The following is a 17,392-nucleotide window of genomic DNA, read 5'->3' as shown; positions in this document are numbered from 1 at the left end:
CAAGGTGGACCCAGGGGAATCGTACGGAACCGTACGGGAAGCGTACGCTTCGCCCTCCGAAGCGCCACGCTTCGTACGGCTGAAGCACCGTACGAAGCGCGCTTCGGAGGAAAGCTTCAGAAATTTCCAGGAAGCGTCCAAAATAGGTGAAAGCGCGCTTCCGAAATTTGGAATCACGCTTCCGGGGACGCTTCCTGGACGCATCCGCACGGGACGCACTTTGGGCCGGGGGGGACGCATCCGCACGGGACGCACTTTGGGCCTTAGAACCGGGGGGGGGGGGACGCTTCCTGCAACATTGGTTGTAAGGGCTAGGATGATGACACAATCCCTCCCTTTGTCTCCTGCAGTGAAATACATCCTCATCTGGACCCTGAAACCTTTGCCAAGTGTGTGGTACAAGTGTGGAGTCAGTTCGACATGGTGGTCCAGGTGCATAATCCTCATCCAAAAAGGTGGAACACGAGCAATCACTGAATGGTGTTAGGGATCCATGAAGTAATCTCTGCTATGGTGAAGACCCATGGCTCTCAACACTCGCCTTACAAGTGCCAACGTGGCTCTCTGGAGGGCTTGGACCCCGTATAGGGACACCAAACCCCAAATGGAGACCCACCTGCAATCCTGCGTAAGATCCAATGCGTCCCCTTGCCCTCCAATACAACAAATCATTATAATAATCAAGTAAAAGAGCTTACAAATCATGGAATCAATGGGGCACTTCATGGTGGCATGCCCTTCCATAATGGGCTTTGGCATGTACAAGTGTCTCCAAGTTTAATAAAAGGGTTAATCAAGGACCCTATTAGGTGGGTTCAACCTTAAAAGGGGGTGACATGTCCATGGTACATCCATCAGGTGGTAGGTGGAAAATGATATACTCATGGAACGAAGTGGGGATCAGGGGAATACTCTAGGCCACGTCATGGTACAATGGTAGCTATGATGAGGGAAGCCCACACTTTGGTATATGAGTGTAGGAGGGAGCAAATCGTGGTACAAGAGTTACCCCGGCCTTTGATTTTCCACCCTTCTTCATATGCCTTTTGCCTTTGATTTATTTTTCCTCATAACTACTCGGGGCTCCAGGTCATGAGAGCATGAAGCGTAGGATATAGCAGTAGGTACCCCCCCTTAAGGTAGGGCACTTCATTTCCCACTAGGGATTGGGACAATCATGGGTTCCTTAATGTGGAGGCGGCTCATCTAGGGCCCATAGGAACTAGGGTGATGGCCATAAATAAGGGGCAGAGCTCATGTTTGACTTTTGCCCATGTGCTAAATTTGTATGTCCCTGCCATATTTTACATTTTGTGTTACATTTCCTGTTGAGAGTGGCCAAATTATGCTTTTGCTTTCCTTTTTTGCTACATCAACCTCTGGGGCATCGTTCTAAGCCTGACCAAAAGTGTGGACAAGGGTGTTGATTTTGGGTAGCATCGGATGTGATCTAGCTATGAAATTTTGTGGAGGGGCTAGAACACATGAGATCTCCAAGACCTAGAAATCTCTTGGAGAAATTCCACCCAAATGAGGAGTTATTAAAATAATTAATATTTTTAATGGGTTCCTAAGTCTAAACTTAGGAAAATAAAAATATTAATGTGTATTAATAAAATATGGGTGAGAATGTTCTCAGTGATGAGGATCGAGCTAGTTCTAATCTTAGCCGTCGGTTAGGGATTTAATCTCGGTCATTGATTCGTCAACAACAAAAGTATAAGAGGAGGCTTGAGCGTCAGTTGGAGACACACCAAGAGATCAAAGTTCGATTTTTCTGGGGCGAGGTTTGCTAAGAAAATCAAGCTAGTGATTTGAGTTGCAGTGAGGGGCAATTCGGTAAGGGATTTTCTGTCCAAGGCCGAAGAATACATAGCAGAGAGGTAGAGCAGTGTCGGGAGAGGCAACGCAGTCCCTGAGAGGGTGACGCAGAGGTCGTAGGGGCTAACGCAGGTGATACAGAAGGCTGGCGCAAGTGATGCAGAGGTCGTAGAGGCTGACACAGGCCCTTATAGGCAACTCTGGGAAGATTTTGTGGCGCAGAGAAGGAGTAGATCAACAAAATCGACTTTCTGAGCAAGGGAGGCTCATTGTTGGGGTGACGCAGCTCCTAGAGGAGTGACGCAATTCGAGTGCAGTGCTAGGAGTAGCCATCGCTGTCCAGCACAGGGAACAACTGGGTCACTGTGGGGTTTGATCATCTAGTGTTAAATTTGCCGGAATTTTTGTTTCCGGATAGAGATACTTCTGCCAAGGATATTCTCTATTGGGTGAGCCGTATCTGGCACCCTATTTGTATTCAGGAATCTACTTAATAATACAAACCCTCTATATGTTGCACCGGTTTTCCCGAATTGGGTTTTTCCAAGGACGATTGTCCAAAAATAACGGTGTGTTGATTTGGGGTAGCATCGGATGTGCTCTAGCCATGAAAATTGGTGGAAAGGCTAAAGCACATGAGATCTCCAAGACCCAGAAATGGTTCGGGGAAATTCTGCCTAGTAAAGGAGATATTAAAATAATTAATATTTTTAATGGGTTCCTAAGTCTAAACGTAGGAAAATAAAAATATTAATGGGTATTACTATAAAACTAGGTTAGAAGGTTCTGAAGGACATGGATCGGGCCAAATATAATCTTAGCAGTTGATTAGAGATGTAATCTCGGTCGTTGAAGACTCAACAGAAAAAGTATAAGAGGATGCTTGAGGGTCAGTTGGAGACACACCAAAGTGATCAGTTAGTTCGATTTTCTAGAGCAGGGTTCGTTAAGAGAAATTGAATCAATGATCAGTAGCAGCAAGGGGTAGTGAGTGCAAGGCAGAGAGGCAGAGATAGTGCCGTAAGACCAATGCAGAGGCAGAGAGGCAGACGCAGAGCCAGAGGGAGCCCCACAGAGACCAGCAGTGACTGTGCAGAGGCGAGACGGGCCTGCGTGACTGACACAGAGGCTTCAGAAGTGATGCAGTAGGCCAGAGAGGCTGCGCAGAGCCTCAAAGGGCTGACGCAAAGGCCAGGAGGGCTGATGTGGTGCTTCAGAGTGGGCTGGAGAGGGTTTCATGGAGCAAACTTTCAGAATATCTATTTCCGCGGAGGCATTACTGCCAGATTATTTTCTTTGTCGGGTGAGCCAGTTTGGCACCCAGTGTACTCAAGAAAAGTTGCTTAATAATAAAAACCCTCATAACTGTTGCACCGGTTTTCCCAAGTTGGGTTTTTTCGAGGATGATTTGTCCAAAAATAACAATGTCCCTTATGTGTTTGTTCATTTCTTTCAGTTATTGATCTGTAGATGGTTGAGACAGTATTGTGTTTATTTCAGTATTTATATGGTTAAATAACTTGCCAGTAATTAAACAAGTAGGCGAAATAAACCAGAGAATACAGAAAAATTTCTAACGAGTAATACTTAGAAATTTCAACATGGTATCGAAGCGTTGCAGATCACAGAAGAGCTGAAGGCACTAACTGAATCAGAGAATTTGCAGCAGAAACAGCTATCCCGAGTGACAAAAGTTGTTCCTAGGCAGAAAGCAGTAGAGAAGGATTGAAGCAGAGGGCCTGCGTCATCAGATCGAGCCAGAGAAGGGGCCAGCGCAAAAGTAGTGAGAGGCAAAAGAGGCTCACGAAGAGTCACGTCATTCTGCTCAGCCAAGTAGGAGTGACGGAGTTGGCTAGTGGAGCGATTCAGCCACTGTCGAGATTGCGCAAAGCCTAAAGGCTCAGTTCTTCAGTTGCTGGGGCATAGGAAGCTGTGGGAAGATTGCGGAGAGTGAAGCTGGTGGGGTGAAGTTGTTGTCGAGACAAAACAGTACCTAACGGGACAGAACCAAGGTAGAAGGGAGTCGCTACCTAGGCAAATTTCTAACCAAGAAATCCAGATCAATGTTGCAGGAGCATAGGAGATCGGAGAGGTGCAATTCGACTGTTAGCAAGAGGATTTCCAAGAGGGAAATCGAGACTCAGAGGGAGTCTAGCAGAGAAATTCCAGGAGGGAAGTAGAGACTCAGAGGGAGTCGAAGAGAGAACTTCCAGGAGGGAAGTAGAGACTCAGAGGAGTCGAAAAGAAGAAGCAGTGAGATGGCCATGAATGCACTGAGGGATCAGGACATGTTGGACAGGGTGTCCAACTTTGCCATCTGGAAGGCTGGGATCCTGTCCATTCTAGATAGACATCGTATCAAGGCCTTCGCCTTGAGAACCATGGCTATCCCAGTCGACCCAGCTGATAACGAAAAGTATGAGGATGCGATGGCCAAGGCGAAATGCATAGTCTTTGATGGGGTCAAGGATCATGTGATTCAGCATATTGTTGAGAAGAATACGGCAAAGGAAATGTGGGACACCTTGACGACATTGTATCCGAGTACTTCCATGCAGAGGAAGATGCTACTGGAGAATCAGTTGTGGTCATACCAGATGCAGAAGGGGGAGCAGTTAGATCACTTCCTCAACAAATTGCATGAGATTTGGGACCAATTGACTTCCATAGGGGCCACGCCGGATCAGGAATTGATGGTGAGGACTACCCTAAATGCAGTCTTTGAGGAGTGGGAGACATTTGTCCAAAGCAATCTGGGCAGAGTGAATCTTCTATATTGGGAAGAATTGTGGGCAGCTCTTCACCAAGAAGAGATCAAACGGCTCACCAAGGCGGGAAGTAGTGGCAAAGGAGCTCGGGTCAAGAAAGAGGAGGAAGAGGATGCAGCTCTAGCATTTGCAGGTCAGCGTGGGAAGAGGAAGAAAAATGACCTCTCCAAGATAAAGTGCTTCAACTGTGGGGAGTTGGGCCATTATGCAACCTAGTGTCCGAGGAAGAAGAATAAGAGAGAGGCGTCTGACTCCAAGGCAGCGCTAGCGAAGGCGGAGAAGGAGGTAGAGGATGATGATGATTGTGCCATGAGTGCTCATGTACCTCTAGAGAAGAGGTGGGGTGACATCGAGCTGTAGTCAGGAAGACTACAGGCGATGAGGGGCAGGATCCTTGAGGTACCCAAATTCTTGGATCATATCCAACTACGAGAGCCCCGAAGTGACATGGAAGGATGGCGGATGTCGGTAGAAGCGGATGTGGATGGAGGGGCAGAGAGGGCTAGAGTGCAGTAGTCCCTGGCAACGCAGAGAGGGTTGCAGCAGTGCAAGAGGCATAGAGGAGGTTGCAACAGTGAAGGAAGGCATAGAGGGGTTTGCAATGGTGCGAGAGGCACAGAGTTGTTGCAGCAGCACAGAGATAGCAGAGGGAGCACAGTATAGCGGCAAAGAGAGCTTCAGCATCAGGAAGGTTTCTAGCCTGACAAAGATGTTAGTAGTTGGGTAGATCAGTTACCATCATCTCAGTAACTGAGTTGCAGTGCAGCAGTAGCAGTGGTAGTGCTATGGGCAGCACGATGCTACATGATGAGAGAGGGCTGCAGTGCAGATGCAGTGTTGGGTGGAAGGACCAGCAGCAGCACGGATGCAAAGGAGCTGTCGTACAGATGTAGCAGTGGCTATCATAGAGCCATGGTGTAACAACCCCGAAATAACAACACATAATTAATTAGATTAATCAAGTGATTTATAATCAACAAGCAATTTATCAACTAGTGAACATTAAATTACAAAAAATATGAGTGAAGAGAGACAACTTACCTGTGGAACGCTAGTTGAATTTTACTACCTGCAACAAAGTCTTGGGACGACTCTCCACCCAATCGTAGGCTCAGTTGCACAAAATCTTGCTACAATTGGCCACCCCCGAGCCCTCAATCAACGTACTACTGCCAAGGTATCCTTTGTCTCACAACACTATTCTCCCAAGAGAATGGATGGTGGAATCATGGAATGATGGAATGCCTCTCATCTTCCTCCCCATCTATTAAATAGAGCAAACATTGGAAGGAGAACCACATGCACACACTCCATGTGTCAACATGCAACTTTACTGCTTTCTTGTTTTATTCTTTTGTTTTTACTTTTTGATAGCTTTACTGATTTTTACTATTTTTCTTGTTTTACTCTTATTTATATTTATTTAGAACATGTAATTAATTATTATTTATTAATTTATTATTTATTTTTATTATTTATTTATTTATTTATTTTATTTATTATTATTTATTATTTTATTTATTGTTTATTATTTATTTAATAATATTATATTATTATTTATTATTTATTATTTATTATTTATTATTAAGAGACATTACACATGGGCAGCAGTACAGGATGTAGCAGTGCAGAGAACGTTGGGGAGGAAGGCCAAGCATCAGCACAGTTACCGGTGTCGGATGATCAAGGTGACGCTCAGTGATGGAGTATTACTAGAGCACATTCCTCGCTAAGAGGGAGTGTTGATTTGGGGTAGCATCGGATGTGCTCTAGCCACGAAAATTGGTGGAGAGGCTAAAGAACATGAGATCTCCAAGACCTAGAAATTGTTTGGGGAAATTCTTGCCCGGTAAAGGAGATATTAAAATAATTAATATTTTTAATGGGTTCCTAAGTCTAAACTTAGGAAAATAAAAATATTAATGGGTATTAATATAAAACTAGGTTAGAAGGTTATAAAGGACATGGATCAAGCCAAATCTAATCTTAGTTGTTGATTAGAGATGTAATATCGGTCGTTGAAGACTCAACAGAAAAAAGTATAAGAGGAGGCTAAGAGAAATCAAACCAGTGATCAGTTGCAGCAAGGGGCAGTGAGTGCAACGCAGAGAGGTAGAGAGAGTGTCGGAAGACCAGCGCAGAAGCAGAGAGGCAAACGCAGAGCCAAAGGGAGCCATGCAGAGGCCAACAGTGACTACGTAGAGGCCAGAAGAGCCTGCTTGACTAACGCAGAGACTTCAGAAGTGACGCAGTAGGCCAAAGAGGCTGCGTAGAGCCTCAGAGGGCTGACGCAAAGGACAAGAGGGCTGACGCAATGCTTCAGAGTGGGTTGGAGAGGGTTTCATGGAGCAGACTTTCAGAATATCTGCTTCCGAAGAGAGGTATTACTGCCAGATTATTTTCTCTGTCGGGTGAGCCAGTTTGGCACCTAGTGTACTCAGGAAACGCTGCTTAATAATAAAAACCCTCAAAACTGCTGCACCGGTTTTCCCAAGTTGGGTTTTTCTGGGTACGATTTGTCCAAAAATAATGGTGTCCCTTGTGTGTTTGTTCATTTCTTTCATTTGTTGATCTGTAGATGGTTGAGACTGTATTGTGTTTATTTTAGTATTTATATGGTTAAATAACTTGTTAGTAATTAAACAAGTAGGCGAAATAAACCAGACAATACAGAAAAATTTCTAACAGGTAATACTTAGAAATTTCAACACAGTGTCCCTTGTCTTATTGGCTCAGTTTATTTCAGTTCATGATCTGTATGTATGTGTAGGTTGCAATAGTGTTTTTCATCGATGTTTATGTAATTAAATAACTTGTTAATGTAAAGAACAAGTAGGAGATGATCAACCAGTAATTGCAGTAGGGGTTTCTGATGTGTTAGATTCAGGAATTTTCACAAAGGGGAGGGGGAGGCTAACCCTATGTGGACCCAGTGGACACATGTGGACCTGGATGGGAAAAATGATGAATGGGGCTAGAATGAGTGGAAGGGAGTGATGTATATGGTGTCAGGAAGCAGGACCACGCAACCAAAATCAAGATTTCCCATGTAGTGCCAACCCTAAAGCTAATGGCTAGTAAAGGAGATCTCGCGGGACTAGGATACAAGGGTAACCGCCAAATCGAGCGAAGGAGACAAGAGTACAGACCTAGCCCACTCTTTCCGCCGAATTCCCCCACCAATCCATGCCCAAAAGTGTCCATGATAAGTAAGGAAAATTACTCAACTATACCAATGAAAAGCCATACCTTCAAGGTCGGGAGGCCCACCTTCAAACATATGATCATAACAGATGGGCGAGGGACCACATGGCTAGCTCAGGTGGCGGAGATAATGGCACACCAAGCTATCTCGTGGCTACAAGGGGTTGTTGGCTACTGGCTGAGGAGCATCTAGGAAAAAATAATTCTCCTATGCATACTAGCCACAGATGGTGGGTAGCAGGTCCACTGGCTCTGTTGGCTCTACTGACTCCTCCCAATAGTCTAAAGGATGAACAACTACACTAGAGGAATCTATACCCATATCCTTTGGAGCCTCGTGCTCCTTATTGTCAATCTCCATACGAGACTTGTTACCACACAATCTAGTAAGCAAGGAAACCCTATAGGACAAAGAGCTAGACTAAGTGATAACAATGTGACAATGGCCCACTGTCACCACAGCCAGTGTCCCCTGCTCTTTACAGACATTCACGAATGGAAGGAGCCCCAATATATATATGATCACCTTTGATTGATATTCTAGGGCTTATCGTATTAAGTGATAAGGAAAAGTATCTCAAAGGAAGTTTTGTATGATGTTTCAACAATTCAAAAAAGCTTTCGCTCTCTTTAAGAGACCTAGAAAAATCTTGCACAAGGCCTAGGGTTTTATGAATAATCCTGTGAAGGAGTGCTTCCAAGGTCAAGGCAAGAAGAGAAAGGGATTCTTGAGATTTATTCCAATGAATACTAAGCTCATACAACCCTCAAAGAAGTCCCCAAATCAAAGGAATGCAAGCTAGGGTTTCCCTTCTAGGGCACACCTAAGGCAAAGATTTTTATGGATGAAAACTCAAGAGATGACCACCAAACTTTGAGGTCTTGTAGACAAGACCCTAAGCTTGAGGACTATGCTCTCAGAATCCACCAACTCCCTCTCTAATGAATTTCACTCTATGCCCTAGCCTAGCCATCCAAGAAGAGGGGACTGAAATTTTAGGAGAAATTATGGAAGAAAGAGAGTGTGATCACCAAATAAATGGGGCTAGTGCCTTCTTCCTTGGGCTAATGGAATCCTAGATGCTTTAGATTAGCCAAATTTGTCTTAAATGAGGTTAAAAGTTGATGCCCTAGGTACCAACTTTCAGCGATTACAAACTATTAGAATATGGAGTTTCAAGAAAAAAATAACATTTCATCACTAGGAACATTCATTGCATGCTATACCGTGAGTAACATATGCAAGAGCCAACCAAATAGCTTTCAAATTTCTTCAACAAACTTAGGGCTACAAGAGCACTTACTTTAGTTGCAGCAATTACATACATTAAACAATTTCAAAGAAATATTTCATCAACAAGAGAACTTACAAGATAGTCACGCAATATATCCAGATAGTCGCACATGTAGCTGTTTTCTACCCTAGAAAACAGTCCCTTCAACTTCGGTATTGTTCCTTCGTCCTTCGCTTGTGAGGGATTCTCCTTCGCTTGTAGAGGGAGGCCTTGTAGACCTTGTTAGCACCCAAAATGTTGAGATATGATGACCTTTACTTTTCTCCTACTATGGCCGTAGGAAGACCTTCCTTAACCTCGCACGTGTGGCTGTAGCTGTTCTAGAAATGACCTCCTTACCTTCATTGTTCTGCCTCCTTATCTCGCTGCCCTTGTAACCCTTTTCCTTGGCTTTTCTTCGTCCTTCTTCGTCCTCTTTCTTGCTTGCGGATTTCAGAGTGAAGTGATGTCAAATGAGGAGTGGACAGCCTCTATAAATAGAGGTTTGTCCCTCCTCTTTAGGCTGACTTGACTGTCCATTAGGCTGACTTGACAGTTACCCTATAATTCATCTTTTATTCATTATTTTGCTACTAGGAGACTTCGTTGATGCTAGGAGAGGATTTGACTTTGCTTGGAGGTGTTCCCATAACCTTGTATATTGACATACATGATGTGGCATGCCCTCAAAGGGTTTCATCATAATTACATCTTGACTTTGACTTTCTTAGAAGCACTTTAAAATGTGCTTGACCTGTTTTCAATGAGCAAGAAACTCATTGACAAATAATATAAAAATAATTTCTCTTTTCTTGAATAAATACAAATATCAAAATTACATTTATGAAGACCGAACCTAGTTACATTTCCTTCAACAAATGATACATTGGAATAGTCATCATTTAGAGCTCGGATCCTAAGTTATACAACAGTCCTGTAGCAGCTCTTGTGTGAAGAAGCTTGGACAACAGTGTCCTTGAAGGCATCACTGCTTGGGCAACATTTAAGGATGGACCTGTAGTGTGAAAAGAGGCTCAGATCACTACCACAGACCTTTTGGAGCTCGGTTAGCATCTCATCTCAGTCCTTAAACTTGGGCACCTCCTAAAAGCATCATCTCAGAGCTTGTATGGGAACAAGCCTACAATGACTTTTATCTTAGCCTATAGAAATCCACTGGAGCATTGTTGAAGCTGGGAGCAGCGTTGTTAGAATACCATTGAAGACAATTTAGAAGTACTCTTGAAGAAGCCTTGTTGAAGCAGACTTGTTGGTCTTGTTGACCTTACTTTTTGAAAGGCAGTTTTTGGAGCAAAAAAGGTTGATTGAAGAACAACCCTCAACAGCCTCTTGAAGACCATGTTAGAACTATCTTGTAGCAACTGAATTGAAGCCTCTTGAAGACATTATTGAAGGCACCATGATGCACTGTTGAAGGTCCTTATGTTCTAACCTAAAGAAACTTGTGTGGGTGACATGAAGAGCAGTGGAGACACCTTTCTGAGAAGACAAGGTTGTCATTGATGAAGTGATTTGGAGAAGGCATTGCTGAAGATTGGCAGGGCTTGTTGAAGAAGATACTAGGAGCCGTGAAGAATCATTAAACTTATCTTGACAAATTGAAGCAGTGGGTTGGAGCCCTAGAGGATAGGAGTCCTCAAGAAGACTAGGTTGGTGCCTGTACCAGAGATAGGGTTGGAGCCCTAGAGGTTGGAGCCTCAAAATGACAAAGTTGGAGCCTTGGGAAGATAGGGTTGGATCCCTAGAGGTCGGAGCCTCGTGAAATCCAATTCGGTGCTTGGCAAAGTACAGGTTGGTGCCTGGAAGGATTGCCTTCATCTAGGGTTGGAGCCCTACACTATATTGTATGTGATTTATTGCAAAGAAGAGATTAATAAAAGTATTTATTCTTATTGTTCATTTTGTATTCTAAATATAAGTGATCTAACTGATAAAAATAACAATTGAAAAGAAATACTGATTCACCCCCCTCTCGGTATTTCCAACACTAGAGCAGAATCAACATCGAGTGGAAGAGAAAGTGCACACATAGAGGGACATTATAAGTTCCTTTGATATAGAGAAAGCATGATATGCTTAGGAACTATGTGGTGGCTAATGAGGGGGGATAGAGCTCAAGCCAGGCTTTTTTCCATGTGCTTACTATTATTCCCAGCCATCTTTTGTATTTTTCATTTTTATTTGTGGCTATATATGCTCTTTCTTTCCATTGCATCAAAGCTCTTAGGGGAAATTTTCAGGCACTAACTCAGAGATGTGGATAAAGGGTGTTAGTACCAGTGACAAACGACAATCAACCCAAAGAATGGAAGTGGATACAAGGATAGATGGAAAGTGACAAGCATGGATTACCTTGGGCACACTAATCAATCAGTGCATCCTATTCATGGCGCTCCTAAACAATGGAAAGAAAAGGCCTTAGAGAAGGTAACACTAGAGTAGGGGCAAAGGATAACCTCCTAGGTGAAGTGTGGGAACAAGGATATAATCAAAAGTGGTCAACCATCCAGCTCAACTTGTGATTCATATTAGAATGCCCTTAACATTAAATGAAAGCACATTATTACAACAATGGTTAGTATACCTTTTGATAAATGACCCACCTTTCTTCAAGAAGTATTCTACATGGAAGAGAGCACTGGCCAGAGGATAAGAAGAGAGCTCTGAAGTGAAGCTATCTGTGGATCATCGTAGGGCTGCGGGCTGGCTGGCTGACCAAAGAGGATAAAAATTTTCTCCTAGGGGTCACCCACTTAGGTGGGTAACAATAACTACTAGATTATGTTATGGGGCTATTTACAAGAGGTGAAATATATATATATATATAGTGGAGTCATGGGCATGCATAACCTAGTATGCAATTATGATTTAATAAGTTTTCCTCATTAGTTGCTAGGACCAATGCAGATAACAGTCACCAGATGGGTTTAGTTCATGTCAAATGGTTTACTAAAGATTAAGACTTGATGTCTATAGTTAGTTTACAAGCTCACTGTTCTCCCCACCAAACTAAACCATGCATGTCAGTGTACTTAAATACATATTGCTCATGGAAGGTAGCAACCTTTATGCTTATATAATTTAAGAAGTGGTTCAACTGAAAGAAGCAAGAAACATTCACAATCAATTTCAACAAATTACTTACGGGAAAAAGTCTCCTGTCTTCAGAGGCCAGCTTTCATTAGATGCATATTTTTCTTCGGTGTAGATAGTTGGAGTTGAGTAAAAAGCATTAACACGACCATCCTGAAATTCCCAAGCACAAGGATAGAAGATGTGAGTTAGAACACAACATACCATGCTAAAGTACTGCAAATGTACAAAATATTCATTCAAGTTGCAGAATTCGAAACCAGTTTCCATTATGAGACCATTGCTCAAGAAAAATGCCCTAATATGTGAAATCAATTTCCATCACGAGGCAGGAATGGAAAAGCACTCTGAAATAGTAAATCAAAATGATCTAACAACTCTAAAACATTTGTCAACTAATTTATTAATCATGGATACTTGCTGCACTTTTGTCAGTTTTAACTCTGTACCCTAAAGGTACAAGTCAAAATACATTTGTCAATTGAATTAATCTCGAGTGGTTGTAAAAAATGTTGTCCTCCCCACCCAGGTTCAGCTCCTGCAAGTGACATGTTGAGTTCATATTGAGTACATTGTTGTAATGGCTTTAATTCTCGAGTCTTGCTGTTGAATGGCCTTGATCCCTGAAGAATAACTTACCCTTGCCTACGGGCTGGAGGCTGGGGTGCTTGGTTACATGGAAAAAAAAAGGGTCAAAATATATTTATAGTAAGCAGCATTACTTGAGCATTAGTTCCATTCTACATGATGAGGAAGTCAAACATAGAAATATTCTACTTTACCACCTTTCAGACCTCAAAAGAAGTCCCATGAGAAATGATACTTGAATGAAATCAAAATTCTGTACAAAGCAGCGAAACTGAGCCTTATGGTACTCTTTTTGCACATTCAAAATGTTGTTGCTAAGTATCAGAAAAAAGCTCAGATGCAGCATCCATCTTGAAGCTGATTTATAAATATTCAATTTATAGACCTCCACAAAGTATCCTAATAAAGTAGGAATAAAAGAAACTAGAAGATAAACGGGTACCAGAGAATAGATTGCATCAAATAATACATTTATTCCGATGAATACGGAAGAGATAACCAACAAACAATCAATTCTTATATATATCTCATGCATTTTTGGACTGTGGTTACATATAACAGGGCCTAAGTTGCCAGATTGCTGGAGCTAAACAAGAGTAGGAGCAAGTGCCAAGGAGCAATCCTTACCAGAAAAATCCTAGGGGTGAAGCAATCCCAGAGTGTTCCATACAAATATCATATGGTTTTTTATATTTTGTAATGCATTTTCAATGATATAAACACATCTTATGTTATTTCAATCCATATATGTGATCAAAGTCATGACAAACAGCAAGAGCACATATGAAGTCAAGTTTGCAGAAAAACACCACACAAAGAACACAACAAAAGCAAAGAGAGTATGATACCTGTTACAACAAAATCTAGCAGCCTAGTGCAAAGCCACACTAGATGACTAAGACAATGTGCAACACACAGATGTGTTACCACTGTCACCTTAGCAACTACTCCCCTCTCTTTATTGAAAGACACAATCCAACATAAAGGGAAGCTTTCCTGCTAGTGCTTACCGATCAAGTAACCCAAAGATCTTAAGCTAAGTGCCCCTAAGGATCCTACAACAAAAAGCTGTTGGAAGAAGGTATGACAAACTAGAGTTTGCAGTGGATAATGGAGTAAATTCAAGATTTGGGTTCAAGGGATCTATGGATCAATCTAAAGGCTACTTTAGGGTAGCGTTAGCCCAAGGAACCTCAAATAGGTTATCTGAATACACCAAATCAAGAAAAACTCAAGGTTTCTATAAACCAAGGTTTTTGTTAAATTTCTAACCCCAACAACCTAGCCAGTTACTACCTAGTAGATTCATTGTAGTAATATTTAATTATTATGCAGATCTACCAAAAAAAAGAGACAACTACGATTTTAACATAAACAGTGAAAGCAAATTAATCACCAATGTCATGCACATACACATAATATTTTTTCCCTTCAAATCAGTTCTTCATTCAAATAACTTAAGAACTTACAAGGGATCCCTTCTTGGGATAACGGCCCACTAAGGAAAATACAAGAAACCTGGAGTTATCCCAGCTAATCAAACCCCCCTGTAGATATATCCTTCAATCTTGTTGGCTAACCTGTATTTGTCTCCCCTACTACCCCTTGCACTCTTCCTACACTCTTGGATGGAAGTCCTTCTCTACACAATCACTGAGATCTCACTATCTCACTATGTCTTGTGCTCAAAGATGTGTCTTCTTCCTTAGCCTAGCCCTCCTTTTATAAGTTTGAGTTATTGACCAAATCCACAGCCTTAATCTCCAAAGTGATTGACGATTGAGATTAGATCTCAACATCATTGAGATCAATAGTTGAGATTCATCTAATTCACTGAAGCAAATAACCTTTGCATTTCATCAACTAACTCACGTTATCTCATAAAAGTCAATTACTTCACCGAGCTAGAGTCAATTAAGAGTCACATACGCAAATTCCACACACCTAGACACTTAGGCCTATGCAGAAGTACCTACTCGAGCTACTCTCATCAACAATCCCTCTTACCAAGGAAGGTACTTCCTGAAGAGCCACCTGGAACTTCTTATCCTTCCAGTCCTAGCACAATGTCCCATGCATCATCCTTTACCATGGCTTTCCTCCAAATTCCTTGTATGTTGCCTCTTTAAGGACGCCACTCATCAATGCCATGTAATTGGGAAAATTCTTCAATGGCATGCTCTCCTTGTATGTGCTCCTAGGAGCCTCCACATGCTCTTGAGCATCCCTCAATGTCTACTCAAACCACCCAGGTCTCTTGACAGAACTGGAAGGAGCTACTGACACCTCCCCACCTAAAGGTTAACTCCTTGAATTGGAAGACTCTACATGTTGCTCTACCTTCAAAGCCTCCTACTTCTCGTCCTTTGTCACTACTAGTGGCAACTCATTAGACTTCCTAAATTGCATGTTCTCCTTGAACTTAACACCCCTGCTCACAAAAATTTTCCTTTGCATTGGTATGAAGACCCTGGAATTTGCTGAATTCTCACTATATCCCACTAATATACCCTTCTATCTTGAAGGATCCAGTGTCATCCTCTTCTCCACAAGAACATGGATGTATGCTAGACAACCAAAGATGCAAAAGTGCCTTATCTCTGGCTTCACCCCCTGTGAATTCTTCCTCGGGAGTCTTGCTATCCTATGAGGACTCATGTTCTACACAAACTGCAGTGTTAAATGCCTCTGCCCAAAGAAACATAGGAAACTCCTCATCATGTAGCATAGCTTTGCCATAACCTATGATGGACGGATTCTTTCTCTCCACAACCCCATTCTGTTGAGGATTATACAAGACCGTCATCTTCCTCTTGATCCTTGCCTCCTAGTGGAAATCCTTAAAGTCCTTGGATGTGTACTCTCCCTCATTATTTGACCTCGAGACCTTGATCCTCCTCTTTGTCTGGTTTTCCACCTAGTATTTGAAATCCTGGAACCAACTAAAGACCTCATCCTTAGTCTTCATGAAGAAGATATGAGTTTTCCTAGAATAGTCATCAATAAACGTGACATAGTATTGCACTCCTTGAACTGATGCCACTGAAATTAGCCCACACACATTTAAATGAATGGGATCCAAGCTCCCCTTGGACCCACTCTCACTTCTTGGAAAAGCATCCTTGGCATTCTTACCAAGTGCACACCCTCTAAACATACCCCGCTACTCAACATTAAAATCTAGGAGACTAGTGACAATCTCCCTTAGGATTGGCAATGCCCTATACTGCAAGTGTCCCATACTCTTATGTCATAGCTCACACAAGTTGTCACTGTGATGTACCAACACCTGAAAAGGCATGTCTGTCAACCTATATAAGTTGCTCTCTTTAACCCCGACAACCACTATGGTCTCTAGGCTAGACTCCTCTGAATGATTGAGCACCTACTTATTCCTGAACATAACCTCATATCCTTTGTCCTCAATCACTAAGATTGAGAGCAAGTTCTTCTTCAGTCCTAGTACAAACAACGCGTCCTTGGCTTCCAACATCCTTGCTGACTCTAGATGGAACATAATAGTTCTAGCCCCTTTTACTACATACCCAACATCATTGCCAACCTCCACAAATAAATCTAATTCACTCTTCATCGGACTACTAAATAGCTCCCATGCCTCTCTCATATGATGTGATGCACCACTATCCAAGTACCAAGCACTCCTTGGGATCGTGTCGACAGATAGATAGGAAACAAATGAACAGTCCTTCTTGAACTTTGTTTCAAACTCATCAACCTGTTGACGGTGCTGGATCCACCAACATTCAGGGGATCTCCCCGGTATGAAGTCCTAACTAGACCTCACATCGTTTGGTGTAGGAGTCCCATCTAGTATGATGGCCCGGTTGCCATTATCTTAAAGATATGCCTTAACTCTTGCTTGTTAGCACATGAGAGTGATATACTTGGTCTTCAAAAAGCAAGGTACGTGTGCCTAGTGAGTGCTTAGTGTAACTTATGTCTAAGTTCCTTCACTGCAGAGGGGGAGGGTGAAAGTGAGTCTCTGGTCGAGAGGGAGTAGTCCCAACTTAGGTAGAGACACACACAACACAACAGGATCTGCACAGCCTCCGGCGGAGTAGTCCACACGGATGCGGCAGTCACAAACACTAAGGTAAATGAATAGCACGTACAACACCCAACAGAGTAGTCCACACGGATGTGACGGTCGTTATAACAAATATACAAGAATGAATCTGTCTAGTGTCCAGTGGAGTAGTCCACACGAACGAGACAGCAATAGCAACCATTACAACACATCTTCAACAATATATGCACTAGAATAATTGAATTAGTTCAACTATCCTAGTACAAGTTAAGAAAACATGCATTACAAGCGTTTAAAGAATAGTCTTACAAATGAATGCAACGCATGCATGAAAACGTGTTGGCCTGTGACAAGCTTCTGAATTAAGTGAAAGTTCCAAGACACATTCGTACACCATACATCACTAGCCCCAGTAGTGGAGCGTTGGAGCCACTGCTCGCTCCTCAAAGAAAAGATTACAGACTCTTAAGGCTATGTGGGAGGAGCCAAGGTGAAAAGTCCTTTGCATGTACAAATGAGGGGTATATATAGCCAAGGGTGAACTTGACCCTTATGGCTCTTCGAATTCCCTCATG

At 42.5% G+C, this 17,392-nt stretch overlaps 1 protein-coding gene across 1 annotated transcript in view; it reads right to left on the bottom strand.

Annotated features, from left to right (window-relative positions):
• The window catches only part of LOC149225772 (alpha-mannosidase-like), a 507,303-nt gene that overhangs the window by 420,874 nt on the left and 69,037 nt on the right, over positions 1-17,392 (bottom strand). Inside the window, exon 9 of the mRNA XM_089377307.1 lies at positions 12,234-12,334. Within this exon, the coding sequence (XP_089233433.1) occupies positions 12,234-12,334 (101 nt within the window). The remainder of the gene's footprint in view (positions 1-12,233; positions 12,335-17,392) is intronic.

Source organism: Pinus tabuliformis, chromosome J, assembly GCF_031772625.1.
Source record: "Pinus tabuliformis cultivar Carrire ecotype Pingquan chromosome J, CPIR1, whole genome shotgun sequence".
Classification (NCBI taxonomy): domain Eukaryota; kingdom Viridiplantae; phylum Streptophyta; class Pinopsida; order Pinales; family Pinaceae; genus Pinus; species Pinus tabuliformis.
The sequence above is the reverse complement of the archived record's forward strand: the minus strand, read 5'-3'. Positions and strand labels throughout refer to the sequence as shown.